Source organism: Plectrocnemia conspersa, unplaced genomic scaffold (genome assembly GCF_051122295.1).
Source record: "Plectrocnemia conspersa isolate PC_06_02 unplaced genomic scaffold, ASM5112229v1 ptg000008l, whole genome shotgun sequence".
Classification (NCBI taxonomy): Eukaryota; Metazoa; Arthropoda; class Insecta; order Trichoptera; family Polycentropodidae; genus Plectrocnemia; species Plectrocnemia conspersa.
The window spans coordinates 5209826-5229349 of record NW_028277172.1 but is presented as its reverse complement, the minus strand read 5'-3'; the positions used below and the strand labels follow the sequence as shown (position 1 = coordinate 5229349).

The 19524-nt window shown below is 29.5% G+C and overlaps 1 protein-coding gene across 1 annotated transcript; it reads right to left on the bottom strand.

The window, feature by feature from the left end:
* Positions 1-2338: 2338 nt before the first annotated feature.
* Positions 2339-4967, bottom strand: Vajk4 (chitin-binding protein vajk4). The gene is made up of 2 exons (XM_088189831.1): positions 4497-4967; positions 2339-3842 (listed from the first exon to the last, which is right to left on the bottom strand). Exons 1-2 carry the CDS (start codon positions 4506-4508, stop codon positions 2742-2744), a joined length of 1113 nt encoding a protein of 370 aa, XP_088045957.1. The 5' UTR covers positions 4509-4967; the 3' UTR covers positions 2339-2741.
* Between the last annotated feature and the right edge of the window lie 14557 nt (positions 4968-19524).

Below are 19524 nucleotides of genomic sequence, written 5' to 3'. Positions count from 1 at the left end.
GCAGCTAGCATGCATACGGGAGCTGGACGTTTGTGTTCTTTATTTTTTTAATATTTAAATCTTCTAATTTCATAGAAACTCAAGATTAAATTAACTTTATAATGTATGGGTGTTTGTTATATGTAAATTTAATATATTATAGAAGAAATTAAATAAAAACGCAGATTTCTACACTTTAAATTTTTTTTTGGCTATTTGCTTATTGAAAACAGTGGTCCCAGATATATAAAACAATTTTAATAGAAAAAGTATTGACCTTTTTTCCGGGCAATTTCTTACTTCGTTATTAAATATGGTTTATTCAAAACTGGAAATGGTCATACAATAAACAAAACTCGAAGCGTTTGATTAACCCGGTCATGCCCAAATTAACTCGTAAATTTGTATTTTATGAATTTTTATCACAAAAATCAGCAAATTTAAATTGATACGAATATATTCAAATTTTATAAATAAATTCAACGACTGCATATTTTTATAATGCTGCATAGAAAAGGATGGGTCCGTGTAAGAAGCTGTTGATTATTTTAAAAAAAGTATTTTTTTTTATGTTAATATATTAAATGTATGTTTTGTTTATTTTTGTTTAGTCTATATATGTACAATTAGCTATACAGGAGGCCCTCGACTGTCGCACATAATTGGTTCCTGAAAATGTGTGCGAATGTTGAATGTACGAAAGTCGAGGGAAGTAAAAAAAATTGAAATTGTGTGTATTTTAAAATATTTATTTATCAAATAAATATAAGAGGTGTTTAAAAGACACGTTTAGGTGGGGTTTGCGGGTGTTTCCTTCGAAAAGTTATCAACAGTTAACTGTTTTCCACTATTCTTTTTCTTTTCTTCATATAGTATTTTATAACATGCTATGTTTTTATTGATCGCCCCACGCAATTGAGATATGCGTTCTCCGTTGGGATCAAAATCTTCCATAATATTTAAAAATTTGTCAAGGTGCGTGAAGGCTTCATTAATATTTTTCATTATTAAAGAGTTTTCCAAAATAAACCTGTCTCATCTACATTAAATATTTGGCTAGAGGAATATTCTACATCTTCAATAATTTTGGATAATTAGGAAATAAATTCTTTTGCAGCATCTTTATCCGCATCAGCCGATTCTCCAGTAAATTTAATATTATGAAAAGAATACCTCATTTTAAAATTGTAAAACCAACCGTTACTTGCCTGAAAAACCATGTTAAAATATTTTTTTAATCTATCCTTCCAATCTTTATGCAAACTAAGAGCTTTTGCTTGAATAATTGAAATACTCAGAGGGACATCTTTTTGATGTTGGTCATCGATCTACGATGACAAAGATTTTCCATTTCATCCATGTTTTTTTTTGCTGTGTTTTTTTGGAAACATATCATTAAAGATTGTGGAAATATATCTTTATTTTCCACAATTTAGAACGTATTCTTTAATTATATTTTTATTTTGCAAAATTGAACATATCGTAGACCTGTTTGTCCAATTGAAGCAAAAGATTCACCGTTATCAGAACGTTTTTTTAAAAAAAAAATTAAATTTAAAAAAATTGTTTTTTTTAAATGTGCGAAAGTCGAACGTTTGAAAGTTGATGGCCGCCTGTATTAGCTAAATAATTTTTTAATAATTAATAATTATAATAATCTTTAACATTATAAAGAGTAAATAGCAATATTGAAGACTTAAACATGCACATTGTTCTGCGTGATGATCTTTTACCTTTTTTAGCACGTGTATTTTTAGATCTTGTGTCTAAAATACTCCATCGAATCATGTGCGTGTTCAATTCTGATGCATCTATTGCGCGCCACATATTGAAGACCAGCGATGCAGAAATTGAGTGATTGAACCAGTTGAAATTAAAAACTTTCTCGGACATTCACACACACGTTCGATAACAAACTTCATTGCGCCTTTACGCTCTACAACTTTTGCTCGGATCGGGTTGCGCAATCGAAGACGAGAGCACCGGCCTAGATTGCGCAATGTCTAGGAAACGAATTCGACATGACATTACCGTGACTTTCCACAATGTAATATATAGTTCTACATACACACTCATATTCCGCAATCTTTTTCATATACGCTGCAATCGATCATATTGTAAATCTGCACTCAAGCGAGACAAATCCAAGTACAAATTGTAACATACTCGCATTAAAGAGCAGTTACAAAACTGCTGTATCTTAAATGGGAGCATTAATCGCTTCCGAACTCCATTACAGTTGCGAAATGTTATAATTGGGTTGAAAATGTAGCTGCGCAATGCGTGTATAAAAACTTGGTGAATCAACATAACTTGATTTTTTGTTGTATTTATAGGTTATGATGAAATAAAATGATGGTTTTAAAGTCGATTATAATTATTTATTTTGCTCGTCTTATACATCTATAAAATACATAAACAATGGATTTGTTTTAAAAAGTCGTTCGGCTTCTTATTACAAAAAAAAGGTAGAGATCAAGCAACGCTTAGCGTCAGATGAGAGTGAAATCAACGAGTGTTGAATGAAATAACAACAATGAATGATTAGGTACATACATATATAAGCGAAAGACGAAATGTAATCGATGTTATACATTTATAGGTACTTATGTTCTTTGGCCATTTTTCCTATGCGGCGGACCATTCGAGCTCCGAGCTGCCAACGATGAAAGTGAAACTGTATGAAATGAAAGTGCGCATGGTTTAGCCTAATCAGCTCGGAGCTTGGCCAACATTATTTAAATCACAGATGTTAATGCTACTTAATGGTGGTGGTGGTAGCTACTGATCTCCTCTCCTCCGTAGTGATGTTCTTGCTCGTGCTCGTGCTCGTGCTCGTGTTTCTTGATGTACACCGGGACTGGTACCTTGACTGGGTACGGCACTTCTTTGTAGACTGGTACTTGTACTTCCTTGTAGACTGGGTATGGTTTGTCGATTGGTACCTTGACTTCATACGGTACCTTCTTCTCTACTTCATAAGGTACCTTCTTGATGACTTCGTAAGGTTTGGGTACTGATACCTTGACATGTACTGGGTATGGTTTTTCTACTTCAACCTTGTACGGCCTGTCGACTGGTACTTTGACTTCATAAGGCACTGCTTTGTTGACAGTGACTGGGTATGGTTTTTCTACGGTGACTGGGTATGGTTTTGGTACGTAGACGTTGTAGGGCCTGTCGACTGGTACTTTGACTTCATAAGGCACGTTCTTGATGACTTCATAAGGCTGTGGTACTTTGACTTCGTACTTGACTGGGTATGGTACTTTCTTTTCGACGGTGTAGGGTTGTGGGTATGGTACTTTGACTTCATATGGTACTTTCTTCTCGACGGTATAGGGTTGTGGAACATGTACTTTCACTTCATAAGGCTTGTCTACATGTACTTTGACTTCATATGGTACTTTCTTCTCTACGGTGTAGGGTTGGGGCACGTACACTGGATATTTGATGTATTCCTTGACGGTGTACGGTACTTTCTTCTCGACGGTGTAGGGTTGTGGGTACGGCACTTTGACTTCATATGGTACTTTTTTCTCTACGGTGTAAGGGACGTGCTTCTCGACAGTGTAAGGCACTGGAACCTTCTTGATGACTTCGATCGTCTTGACATGATGGTGCTCTGATTCTTCACCATGTCCGTACGATTCGTAGCCACCATGTCCAGAGATCGGTTGCCATTCGCCACCACCACCTCCGATGGAATATCCTCCATGTCCGCCGCCATAGCCAAAGCTGTCAAAGATTCCTCTCTTGTCCTGCTTCTTTTCTTCGACCTGCTGTTCTTCTACGGGCTTGACCGGGCTGCCTTTCTCCTCAGCGGCAAAGGCTGCCACGGCCAGCGTGACCGTCAAGAATAACTGAAAAATGAAAAACATTTAGTGATTGATGAATTAAATCGAGCGCTCGAGGGCTCTCGTGATAAATGACTTAACGATCGAGACCAACCCCAGCGAATCGTTAATATCTGGGCACCTGAGCTTCTGGGCTATTGATTCAATTATACATTCAATTAATCTCTCTTCAAAGTCCGGAACGAATCGACCAATTAATTTAATAAATTATCAACGATCAAAATAAATAATATAAAATATTTTTAATCGCGTAAAATTGAGAGAAACGCAACAATCGCTTTCTTCAAATTACCGTTGGCCGAAAAAACGATTTGCACGAGCATAACCGCTCTCGAAAAATGCGTGTGAATCAAGTGCATAATTATTCAAGCGCACAAGTAAGAAAGTCGATCGAGAAAATAATTAAATAATTTAAGCCAATTAAAATTCAAATAAATAATTTTTAAATTTCAAAATGTGACCATTCAAATTATAATAAAATAAATTTAGATGCAATGCAAAAATTATTTTATAGCCATTTTGACTATACAGTGCAAATTATTGCAAATAAAATATTAAAATTCAAATAATTTAATAGATCGATTATTTGAATTATTTGTGCCACAAATCAGACATCGTCAATTTTTTATTATTATTATTATTATGTTGTGTTTTTCTCACCAGAGTCTTCATGTTAGCAACGCTTAGTGCTTCTCCAAGTTGCTGGAGACAAGAGGTGGAACTGATGCCTTATGGTCTGCCACCGGTCGGTTATATAGTTGGCCCCCTCTCGTAGGTGAACGTAGAACGGTGGTGGGTTTCTTTGATGATGCAGAAGAAGAAGGAAACCGCATCACCATGACGACCAAAGAACGAAGCTCGCTGCTCCAGAAGGTCATCTCCGATCAGATTTTTGGAAAGCTTCGTAGCACATGTCACAACAACAACCATTGTCTTGCTCTCTTCTTCGACGGAATGCGTAATAGGATGTAAATTGCAATATTTGCATTGTTTTATGTTTTAATGACATTATTTGCAATGGTATAGATAAGTATGTTTATCATATTTTTAAAAACATATGTGATATTGTGCAATAATTGCGAGTGAGTTATATAAGAAGGCATTTGTGTCAGCGATGGTCAAAGTCTCAATAAAGGAGCGATTAAGGCTGGGGTCAGATATACGCGTGAAAGGAGGCTTTTAAGTCTCTGTAAATAAATAAATAAATATATATTATTAATATCTTAAATCATTAAACTCAATTAGCTTTATTTTGATAATGTAATAATAAGCAGAATTTATTGATTTGTTTCTGTTAATCAAAAATATTAGGTAAGAATTTATTAACATGTAATATAAATAAATAAAATTAATTAGACATTTTACTAAAAATGTTTAATGATGTAAAAAAACATACAATATTATATAAATATTATGATAGTAAATAACTTGTCCATCTGCAGAACTTATGATCTAAAATTAAATGGCAATGCTATCCACAATTATATTTAATGTTTTATTTAACTGTGCTGCAACTGTATTTGTGATTCTAAATTAACTTTTTACATCGATCTGAATCGACACTTAACTATGTCAAATCGACCATTTTTATGTACTTGTATTAAACAACGCAGTAAGAGCATAAAATAATTTTATAAAATGAAATAATTATTTTAAAAAGTGCGTTTAAATATTTTTTAATGCACCCAAAAAAAATTGTAACACAAATGTAATAAAATATTAAAAATATGTTGATAGTTAAAAATATGACTGTCTACAGACAATAATTTCATAAAATATGGACTTATTATAGCTGTACTAAAATTGTATTTTTGATATTTAATTAACGTTCTTCCATCGACCCGAATCGACCTTTAACAATGTCATATCGCCCACTTTAATGCTCTATGTGTATGACAATGCAGTAAAATTACAGTAATATATTATTCACGTTGCATATATATCATGAATATATTACATATAATGTATTTTAATAAATATACTAAATATATATAATATTATATATTTCCATGTTTTAAATAAATGTAAAAAACATTTTTACACAATTGCAATAAAATAGAAAAAATCATAAAATCGTACAAATTAAATAAATATTATGATAATAAAATAAAAATAAATTTGATGGACATGAAAAATAAGTAGAAAAATATGTGGCAAGAATTATTTAAAATGTATAAATAATACTGTGTTTTTATTAAAATAAATTCATCGCCCCGAATCGACCTCTAACTATGTAAAATCGACCATTTTGATGTGCCCTTCATTATATAATGCAGTAAGATCACGATCATTAAACAAAACGTTTATATATTATTTATATTATTTAAATATATAAAACATAATGCATTTTATTAAGATTTTATTTACAGCACTAAAAAATATTTTATATTTTTTTTAATAAAGATAAAAATATTTTTACACAAATGTAATTAAACAACAAAATCTTACAGAAAAAAGAAATATTATAATTGTAAACTCAAAAATTTGATTGTCTGCAGACCATAAGACCTTAAAATATGGAAATAAAAATGAGTCTAAATTATGTATTAATGTACTGCAATTGTATAAATGATTTTTAATTTAAAAAAATCCATCGCCCCGAATCGACCTCTTACAACGTCAAATCGACTACTGCATTAGACAATGCAGTAAGACTACGATCATTAAATAAAACGCTAATATATTATTTATATTACATGTATCTTACGAAATTTTATAAAACACAATGTATTATAATTAAACTAAATTAAAAATACGAAAATAAGAACTGAGTTTTCTTAGCAAAAATATAAAATTGCTTTTTCAAAAAGAGCCAAAAAGTATTGTTTTTTATGCAAAGATTTAAAGCAATATTTTTACACACACGTTATAAAATACTGAAAATCTTTTAAATTAAAAAATATATACCTACTATTACAGTGAACTACAAATTAATTTGACTGCAGAGCATAAGAATATAAAATACAAAGATGCCAAAATAGTGCAAAATATGTGTCTTGTATTAATTTAAAATGTTTATAAAAAACTGTGCTGCAAATATATAATTTTATATTAAAAATATACAATGTTGATTTTTTATTACCTTTTTTATATCAATCTGAATCGACGTTTAACTAAGTCACGTTGACTTTTTTGATGGCCCCTGTATTTAACAATGCATTTTTTTAATAATTCAGCGGCTCAATAATAAAATTTCATTTTCGATCAAATTTAATCATTTTTAGTTTTAAAATAATAACATCTTGAAGAGGTGCTGTCTAATTTTTTTTATTATAATGCAATAAAAATAAGGAAAATTGTATATTTCATATTAAAAAAAAACTATATTTTAATGGTTGTGAAAACCTGTCTTTAAAAATGAAAGGCAATCAATAAAAAAAGTTGCCATAAATTATTTTATATAGGAATAAAAAAACAATTATATATTTATTTTATTTATTCACTATTTTTTTTTAATAAATTATAATTCAGATAAATATTATATATAAAATATTAAAATAATAATTTAACTCTGTACTTTTAAAAATGATAACTTAAGAACAAATAATTAGTCTTATAGAGTTTTAAATCACTAATTTTAATAATGCATCTGATGTAGTTCAGATTTACAGCGCTCAATTAATATTCCAATTACTTTTTGCACGTAATAACAGCAATAATAAATTTTGTATAATTATTCAGCGTAACGACCGAACGAATTTTATTATTTTCGTTCCAATGGCGTTAATTTTAAATGCATTTTCCATCGAATAGAAAGTCATTGTGTCAATCAAGCTAGACACACGATATGACACACTGCATATGCATATGATTCATATTTTTACCGGATATAATAATTAAACTATAAAAATGTAACCAAGTAAAATAACGTAAAAAAAGTATGTATCTAAAAAAATGTTATTATGATATTATATCAGCGTTAAATGGGAGCAGATTTATTAGGTATACTGGTTTGTATATTTTTTACATTCTTAATGCCTACCAATTTGTTTTTGACGCAAGACTATTAAGGAAATTCGTTTATCCGGCTAGATCAGTTAGGTTTAACGATTCGAGCGCATTATTTTCGTTATGTGAAAGTGATTGGAATGGCAAATCGCGCGGAAACGCACATCGATATAGTGCGATTAAATTGTGCAAAAATATCACGCGACGACCGATGCATTTTGTGTGTGTGAGAGTGGAACATTTGTACGTAGGTGTTAGTTAACCGCTCGGTTAAAATCGCGGTTAAATGCTCGCGTTCGAGTAGAGCGCTTACCATTCGCTCAAGGCCTTTCGGACGATGAACAAATCGCTTGATTGTGTTATATTAAAGGTTTACCAATTAAATAAAAATATAAATTTGACTAAAAGTTACCATTTTGTAGCTATTTAGTTAAATTAGCAAAGAAAAACTATTATTGTCATAGAAAAAGTTGAAAAGATATCAACGCGCGATCATGCGGCAAACCCTGAAAAATTATTTTACATATCTTATCATAAAATTTACACTATTTAAAAATTATTATATAATAAAGTAGCATAATTGTCAAAATAAATTCATACATAATTATTGCATGGATGTAATTATAAATGAGCTTTCTGATGAACTTCAATATTTAATTTTAGTTTTAAATGTTTAGTAAGATCTGTTGCTCCTTAATAATTGGCTAAAACATAAAAATTACAAAGAATAAAAGTTCTTGATAAATTTACATAATATTAAGGAGTTTTTTATATAGCACAAATTATATGAGCCACTTGCACATTAAATTGCAAATCAAAGGATTGTTTCATAAAAATATTTAATTTTAATATTAATAAGCATAAATAAAAGGTTTTTTCAATAAAATATAATAAATTCAACACAGCTTCAATTTCAATTTTAAAATAATATTTTATTTTAAAAAATCATATTTTTTCAATAAATTTTGAAGTATACAATGTTCGATTTATATAACTAACTAACGCATATGTTTTTCACCTTTGATAATTATTTTAAATAAATTAGATTACAATATCCAGTTAAATTTATTATATATAATTCTATTATAAATTTTAATTCAGTACATAAATCCTTCACTATAATAATTACAGTTACACAACCATTTTTTTAATTAAATTTATATTTAAAATATATAGATTCAGATGACCCACAAAGTTATATGATATAGTATTTTAACGTCAATTTATGATATTAAAAAAATACTAAGCACAGAAATCTTGACTCATCGCTTTCCAATCCAATCGTAAATCAATAAGAATAAAATTTTATTTTTATTGCGGCATTTTTCATATATTGAACTTGATCTAGAACAATTATACTTTTTTACATCAACGTAACCGTCCGAATCTGGTTTTCCTTTTAACCAATAGTCGAGATAATTGCATCTTTTGCATGATTTTTTGCAATGATTGAATTTGCATTCTCCGTCATGGTCATGGCGCTTTGGATTGGGTTATAATTGTTAAATTTCTATGTAAAATTATTCTCGAAGATATATACATATATAAATAAATTTGAATCAGATAATTTTCTTTAATTTAAAAAATACGGTTCGTTAAATTACATTGAAACATTAATTGACGATTGACAAATCTGTGATAAAATGAGCTAATTTAGTTATGAAACCGTTACGCATTTATAACTTCGTTAACATACTATAGATTCATTGAATATGACTTGTTTTAAACCTTTCTTAGAAAAACAATTATTTAATTATTCTTAAAATACAGAACATTATTAATATTTCGTAATTTATATATTTAAATAAACTAATCTGATCTAAAAAATAATTCTTACCTATTATTATTAGCTTAAAGATTTCACAATGCAAAACAATGGAAGCGTGTTGCAAACATTCTTGTTTAGTGTATGAATGACATTTTATTATTTTTTTCAGCAATCTATAACCATTTTTTTTATATATTACAAATAAATAAATCTGAAACACTTTCTTAATCCAATTAGTCTAGATTTATAATTTGCTAGCATTAAAAACAATGATTTCCAAAAAAAATGTATTGGAACTGTATTTTTTTAACTATATAATTGAGACGTACAAAAATAACGCAATTATAATATGTAACATAGTTACACCAATGTAATAACTGTAATTTGCTAATGACTATAAATTAAATTATTTTAGGATAAATTATTAATGCATAAAAAATACGACGCAATACATATTAAAAATGCAATAAAAACATTTGAGTCATGTAATAATATTTTTTTAAATATTGCATCTGGACTTAATTTATAATACTATATATTTTTTTTTGTGTCATTTTTTTTATGAACTATATTTAAGCCAGTCTTTGAGAACAAACGTCGCGCTTGAGTCGCGCACTACAAAGAAAACAGCCGCGCATAGGGGCTATGGTTTACACCAAAAGCCAAAAAATCAAAAGATCAGCCGTCATGGCTTCGCCCTTGGTTAGTTTTTATATTTTTTTTGTGTGGTAATACTTATTTAGTTGTTTAATTTTCTATGATTCATATAAATATACAATTTTTGTTTTAAATACGTATATAAAAACACTAATACCTATTTTTTCAATATTCAACACTATTGAAACGCCAACATAAAAATTGACGAAAAAAATTATATTTTTGGTACAATATAAAGTTAACTCTTAACTAATATATATATAAATAATGTGTCATTTATAATACACAAATAAAATTGATTTTTTTAAATTAAATGTTACACAGTAAAAAAAATCCAATAGACGATTATTAAAAATTTAGGAATTTCAAGGACTGAATTAATATTCAATTATTAAAATTTCTAAATTTTTGAGAAGATAATTATGATTGGGTACGTTTTTGAAAACGGACGTAGAAGTTATGCTCGCCACCAGGGCTCCACCCTTGTTTGGTTTGTCCTCTAGAAATCTTTCAAAAAGCCGTTGTTTTAAATATATACTCGCTTGAGATATTAAACCCGATCATTAGTGGTAGTTTTTTTGCTGGTTCCTAGAGTACTTTCCCCCTAGAAATTTACAATTGCGAAGAAAAAATAATTGTTGGTCCTAACAATAATAATTATAAATGTGCAAAAAAATATTTATTTTATATATATCGTTCGTACCAAAATTGTTCAACAGGTTTGCTGCGAGAAAGACAATTTAGATTTAGTATGCCTTTGAAGACAGATGTAGAAGTTGAGCTCGCCACCGGGGCTTCGTCCTTGTTTGCTTCGGCCTCCATAAATCTTTCAGAAAGCAGGCGTTTTAAATATGTTTTCACTTAAGACATACAAAATAAATTACTAACGTATTTGAAAACATAATAGGCGATATTGATATTACACTTGTTTTCGACTCTAATGGTGATATTACAGATCATAGTACATACTTTTTTTTTATTTTTATCTTTAAAATAGAGATTTACAAATTATTTTTATTGTTGTTTATTATTTATATTTCTAAAATAAAAATTACTTATAATTAAAGGCGTCTTAAAATCTTTGATTTTCTTAAAAAAACCTGCTTTAGCAATATTTTTTTATAGACCACTAATAAAATTTAAATATTTTAAAATTGATTCAGAAAATGGTGTAGGTGACTCGCTACCGCTTTAACTCTTAACTTTACATGGTATTGATCTACATACATACATACATATGTGAGATATATTATATATTATACCGGTAAATATAAAATACGTTAAAGACGGAAAAAATTGGAAGGTAAAAAACTGAAAAACTTGAAAAGGTAGTTCAGAAAATAATCAGGGAAGTCGGCGAATAGTCGCAATAAAATTAAATTATTACGTTTTATTTTTTTTGTTAAATTATTAATAATACATATGAGAAAGATTTATAATCTCATTCTATGCATTTTATTACATACATATTTTATTCATTTAAAACGTTTCGCATACATAATCAATATATGTCTTGTCATCTGATTTAGTTCCAATTGCGTCGTTTTAGCAAATTATTAGCATCATCATGGGAAGTCGATTTTTAACTTTCGTCGGTCTGATTTCCTTTCACTTCACACAAAACGTAGTATGTACGTATACGCAAAATTATCGTGGTTCGTTGCGTAACCAGTTACGATTGTGTCTCTCGGAGAGTAAACTTAACTTCTGGTAATGAATGGTCCAGTCGGGCTGGGGAGGAAATGTTGCGTGACGATCTTTACGTAGCGATCGGACCGCAACGAGAATGTGTTCGAAATTTTCTAAAATAATATATCTTAAGCGACAAAAAAAGATGACAGACGTAACACGTGAATGCGGAAAATTAGGTCGAGTAGGTGAAATGATCAAATTGTTGTTTATGTTATCAAGTAGCTTGAATTTTAAAAATAAACTAATCACTTCAATCAGTCGAGACCTGCACACCAAAATAAGTTACATAACTAATTCTTTACTTTAAAAATTTAGCTAAGCCCAAAACAGACGGAGCTACCCTCAATCCTTTAAAGTTTCAGACAATTGCTTTCATTTTTACGGTCCTGAATCTACAAGAGCTTAACCAGGTGTAGACTCTTGTATTCGGAATCAGCGCAAGAATTAAGGATATCCAAAATAAAGTGAAGTCACCAATGGGGTCATCCGGCCAAAGACTTGAGAAAGCTTGACAAATAGTGGCGTCAAGCTAAGAAAATGGTGCGTTGTTCACTCTGCCTCTATTGCAACTTAAGATAAACTGCTCAAAAAAATTGGGAGGGGGGGGGGTAATAAAGAACAAATAAACTTCATTAAACTAACAGTATTTTTTATAAAAGTTTTCATATATTTTAAAAAACAAAAAGGTTTTTAAGTTGTTTCGAAAAACGTTGGAAAATCAGTTCCAAAAAACGTTATTTTGTTTGCTGAACGGTCGCTAAGCATTATTATATAAATGTAAAAATACACGTACTTCCTTATAGACAATTTGAGCCATTATTATTTGCGACATTTTATTTAATAAACCAATGAAAAGTCTTCAATGACATTTTTATTATATATTCCGTATTTTAAACTTAATAACTACACATAAAGTAGCCATTGTTGATTAAATTTGTACTATTTTTAACTGTGCAACTTCTTTTTTTATATCATATAAGACTATAGATCAAAACTAATAATCAATTATTTTTATTTAATAAATAATTATATGTATTTATAAGAAATAAATTTCATTGAAATATTATTATTTTTTATTAAGCTCTGTTTATTTTTTTTTAATTATTAGTGAATAATTAATAAGCCTAAATTAATATTTGTTACTCTTCTTACATAACTACAAACAGAGCAACATCCAATCACTGACCCATTGAGACCAATAAAGACCGGTCCATGTTATGTTACATTGACAACTTGAAATACAAGATCAGACACTCGCACGTAAAAACACTTAAAAAAATCATCTTTATTAAATACAATATGATCCAAAATACTTTCAATAAAAAAATATTGTTATTTTTTTCCACATATTGGCGTCGAATTATTATTTTTTGCAATTTAATGGATATATCTTACTGACATTTAGCTTTTGTCTTATGTATGAAGAATGAATATAAAAAAACTTGTAGATTTAAGCAATTTTTTGCTCAATACTTATATTTTAATAATGCCTAATAATATGTTGAACCATTCTATACAAGGAAAAACAACAAATGTCATAACCATTGACAAAAAAATCCACGCGTATTAGATCAAACAACCAATTATCTCATCCCTTTCTCTAACCATAAAAACATACTTAAATAAAAAGCAGTGCCGTAGATATTTTTACTACAATTTTAACTAAATGTATTACAAATTTAACGACATAATAAATTCGTTGTCTATATACATACATATGTATACGTGTATTATACACAGTTCCGAGTGAATGGTGATCAGATGTATAATTTAGAACGAGAGCACTCGATGTAATGGTAAAATGAATAATAGTAGTAATGCTAAAAGGAGGTATTCGAGGTTATGTAAAATTGCTGTACATTCCTTCCGCAGCGAGGCGGAAAACGGTAAAAACAATGGGAGAAGAAGAACGCCGACTGTGCGTATAGAAGTAAAAGAAAAAAATAAGTGAAACTGAAATTGAAAACGCAGACAGCACACTTGGCGCTCCAAATTGTATTATATTTGTGAGAAAGTGGTTTTTACTGAAGAGTCCTTGGCTAAAATCGATTAATCGATGGTTGTAAGTGATTATGAGAGGCCAGCACTGAGATGATGTTGCAAGAGAAGTTAAATATTGAGAAGAAGAGGAGCGAGTTTTGGATGCTATTGCGAAAGGTTTGGAAGATATTTAAGATAAGATTTGAATTGAAAGATTGTCCATATATTTGTAAATATATATATATATAATTTATTTATAATATTTTATCTACAAAACAATACGGTCATAAAATTCTCTCTGATTGTTTTATATGTAATATCCTACACTTTAATGCTTTTTCCACAGTTCCTTTCGCCGAGCGTCATAAAACAACTCTAATGTAAAATAATACGTGTTATATCATATTTACTAAACCACTGCAAATGCCAATGATTATCATAATTATGAGATGCAAACCAGTTAAACTGTACGTGGAGGAGAATGTAATACGTATTAATGACAGTAACTCGAAAGTGACACAATAAGTGTAAATTTTATTTATGATCGAGCTTTCATAGTTACCACATTTGTATATTGATTTTTATTACTAATAAAGTATGAGAAACGTTTATGCCTTTATAGAATAATATAAGACAGATCAATAAGTTAACATAAGAATTAAATATATATTGATTATGTATATCAAATGTATTTAATAACTAGCACGATAAACCGGTGATATAATCGGTGATTAATAGCTAAAAGAATTAGTGTTTTTCAACTACTATCGTGTCTAGAAGATCGGAATTAGTAAATATTATAAATTTATAATTTTGATAGATTAGCACAGATTATGGTTTCTTAGATTTTTCCTATCTCACGGATAAATATTGTGATGAATAATTAAAATAAAATCGATCTATTTCACATATATTTAATAAGCTCTTATTAAATTAAAAGATTTTAATTTAAGTGTTTCGCTCCTTACTTAGTAAACATTGACTGGGCTTATCCCGTTGTAATGCATTGGGTTAATGGCTGTCACATTGTAGATTTAATGTTTTCTTTAATAATATAATATATCAAATAATTAAATATAATTTATTAATAAAAAAAAAAACATCGCGACTTACCCCGAATTGCCTTGCGACTTCCTGTTCTTGTAGATAAAGATGACATTGAAAAGACAATAGCAAGATATATTTTTTATCTTGCTATTGTCTTCTCAATGCCAATTTTCATAATAGTTCATAGTGCACCAGTTCATAATGAAAATATAAGGATAATTGTATTTCCTCTGATTACAACCAATAGGATTACATTACTCTGGTTACATTTAAATAATTTAAAAACTATTAATACAAATTATTTTTGAACATGCAGTAAGAGCTATTCATGAACAAAACATTTTTAAAGCTGTCAAAAATATTGGTAATGACTGTAGAGAAATATTAATATTTACAATGAGTAACTTATGTAATAAGCTGTAATACGTGGTTTTTATTTCAACTGAAAAGGTTTTATTTGTGCAATAAAGTTTGAAATGTGCGTCATATATTTGACAGATGTCAAAACACATTTTTTATTATCCAATTAAGGGTATTGACATTTATTAAAAGTTAATTAAATATTATAATAATATTTATTGTAACTGTTGTATATTGTTATTAATTATATGATATGTAAAAAAAGTTTAAATATGAAACAATGATAGTTAGCTTAAGATGCATAGATAAAAAGAGTTTCAATTAATTTAAGGATATAATAAATAATTATGAGGATTCAAAACCCCTTCAAATAAGAGAAGTTATGAAACTATTTTTTGGGCCAATCTTAAATTATAAATATTTGTGTCACTGTCTTTACTCTTCGATATAAATACAAAACCGTTACTTGAAGAAGTTAGATTCAAATACTTACTATCAATATAATTTTATTTTATTTATATATTAATAATATCAATTCATTTATTGATGTTAATTTTATATTATATAATATTAAATATATTTTTAATTCCATTGTTTTACATTATTTTTAAAAAAAAATTTACACATGTCATATTACAATATTTATTACTCGTGTGTAGTAATAAATTAAATTAACGTTTAATTAGATTTTTTAATTCATCGTATTATTACGATTTTTCATCGTGTTTTCGGTAGAGCGCGACGGACGCATTTTTTCGTCTGGCAAACTTTTGGCCGTAGCGCATTCCGGAAAACGGCCATTAGTGAATCGTTGCAAAAACGCGGTGTGTTGTATGTGTATTTTTTGTAGCATGACATATTGGAAAGCGGCATAAGGAAACGGGAATTCAAATGTGCAAATCGCATTCGCGATTGCACGGAGAAATGGTTTGGCGATCATAATCTAGTCAGCATTAAACGCCGGTCACGTCTCTTTGCCAATTATCACTTGGACGCCACTGAAAACTCTTGGCATTCACCAGACAAATTTTCACTCCGCGGCGGATTATAGAATTTTAATGTAATCTTGGCTGATCGGCGTATATTATTTTATATCTTGTTTTAATTAAACAGTTTATATAAATTGTGGTCTTTTCTATATCGTTGACGCTTCTAACTTGAGCAGAAAACTATTTGCTGAAGCAGCAAAACTCTCATTCGGTGAGTTCTGGGGTCATGAAATTTACACAAATAACTATATCTGGAATTTTTATACAAATTTATATTCAACATAAGCTTTGAAGCTGTGATATATTTTTATATATAATAATTATATTATTTCTTCCCTGGGTTGAATAAAAATATTTAAAAAAATACTTATTTAATTTTATTTTAAAATATTCTAAAAAACATTCTCTTCTATAAAAATCTGATTGTCATATGTGTTGATTTAGCTGGCTTCTGATTTCTAGTGAAGTAGCTAGGATTTGTGTCCGGGGCGATCTTTAACTTTGCCGCAACTCCCCCCTCCCCCTATACAAATATTTAATACAAAAATCTGTAATATGTTAAAACGTTTCGGAGCAGACAAACGTTCCCCCCCCCTTCCCTCTACGTCACATGCACAATTAAAATAAAATGTACAAAACAGTTTTCAAGTTTGATAAAATATGTTAATGGCAACCAGGCATCTCATTAATTAGATTATATTTTAAGAAACTGGCAAATTTTTTGGACCATCTAATAATATTTTTATCTATAATTTATACTGTTGCTTATTGTTTTCACATATTCAACTTAGCTCTTAGCATCGAGCTTAAGAACACCGCTACACGAACGGTCCTTCCATCGCAAAAATACCGTTCCCAATCATGTCCGCCCGGAGCGTTCCGCAGTCCCCCTAATCCCTCCCCACTAGCTACGCTACTGTCTCTAGTATCTGGATGTTTTAGGGCGCAACTGAATTATATATTTTTATCTTTAAAATAACTTTAAACAAATATTGTAATTCTAAGCTAAATAAATTCAGCAACAATGAAAATTTTAGTTTCACTACCTGTACTAAGAAACGAAATCACACTGGCGTTTGGGTCATCTTGAAAAACGCCCACATTCTTTTGTTATTTGTGCCGTTCACAATAGATTCCGTTTTAGCCTAAAATATATGTTTCAGAAATTATTTTTCAGATTTAAATAATTATTAAATGATTATTTTAAATTAAATAATTAAGTATTATTTACATTCTACTTTTTAGGTTCAAAGAGTTATAAGTCGCTGACTATTAACCTAAAAGCCTTTGGTTCGAATCTTATTTATAAATTAGTGTTTTTATATTTTAATCGTTTCTGGAATATCGAAATTAATGATAATTATAAAATTATTATTCTGATTGATCATCACAGATTTTTCCCATCTTAAAGTTAAAGTTAAAATCGAGATCTTAAATATTAAATATTGAAAATATTTTAATAATGAATTCTCCACCTCATAGACAATATTTTATATGTACTTAACAAAAAAATATAGCATTTATATTAATATCGAACCATTTATATTATTCATACACATATGTATGTACATAATTAAAAGTTTCGGGTTAATTAATTGTACTACTCTTTTATATCTAATGCTATAATATTTAATCATAAAAAAGTGTGAAAACTTTTTAACAGTTTTAGTCACAAGATTAAACTATCTATCGCCTTGAGAAAAGATAACGCAAGCATTCAGGATTGCCCTCAAAACGGCCGTTTTTAATCTGCTTTAACAGTCAACGGCAATTTGTTTTAAAAACTAAAAACTCACCACCCATAATTGGTTGTTTCACCGAAAAGGGGCACACAACAAAGTCTCTCGTCAAGGTTGCCATGGATAAAAACAGGAATGCAAGTAACCAAGAATCGTTTTTCCTCAAACTCTTTCAGAGATTTTCTCTGATACAACTTTATTCACATTTCGTAGTTCAAGATAACAATAATGCAAGAGCATTCATGTGAGCAATGATCCCTTAACCATAATTTCATGCTGCTTGCTCGTGACAATGTAAGCATAATACTTATTTAGACAAATCAAATAGCTCTTGAACATACCCTGAAGATCAAAATATTATATTGCTACTGCACAGTGATTTTTATTATTTTTTAATACAAATCTGATCATAATTACTTCACAGATTTTTTCAATGCGTCATTATGACTATACATTGCTACTATAGTATAAACATTCTTAAAGAAACATAGAATATTATTTGTCGATTCTTCACTGCTGTGAGATACCATAGCAAACATGCGCACGGGAGCTGGACGTTTTTGTGCTTTACTTTATTGCTTCGTTTAATTATTTTATTATTTACAATTTGATATATTTATAACCAAAAACATTGAAATTGCGTGTTGGTATTTTTTTTATATATAAAGTAGTTATATTATAAAATAACTCCTAAAATACATCTGGACGGCTCGTGCCAGTGGAGCGTATTCAAGCGCTGCGCTCTGGCCGCGACAGACAAGAATAAGGGATGCGATCGCTACAAGAATATGAATGATCCTCTAGTTGATTTCATCGTCCCCTCTTCGGTATCATCACAATTTTATCCCCGCAATCTCTCGTTTTAGTTAGCGTCGCGCAATTGCACATTCGGCTCAGTCCGTTGCGCAATCCAATTTACCCAACCACTTTGTGCATCGCACGCGACCGTTAGGAGCACGTTACGTTCGAGGAAACGGCGCAAATCGTACATCGTCCATTATTGCGAGAGAGGCGAGATCGCAACGCTTCGAAACTGGTGCACTCGAACAGGTAACACACTCTGTTCCTAAAATGCATCGACAAGAAGCTCACTATAGAAAAATAATCAGTGACGAAATAATTTGGGCGGCACTCTTAATAAAATAGCGAAGGGCTGGCATATAGATAATGTAGACAAGACGCAAGGTAACTTTTTTACAAAATTAAAAAGCAGCGAATCACAAATAATATTTATCCTTAAAACTTTACACATTCAGAAGAATTGGGTACTAACGAAAATTATAAAAAATATTTACAGTAAGTTATTAAGATGATATTTTTTTGTCAAAAATCTCTAAACATGTCATATCAAATGATATCAAAAGAACAATAGCTTTTTACGAAGTTGCATTTGTAAGAGAAACGCGTGCAAATTCAGTCTCATAAAATCGGAGATATCGTTCACTGAGTGCTTAAAGAGAAATTTAGTTAACAAATTGAAAACATCTCTTTCTCATATAAACGCAAAA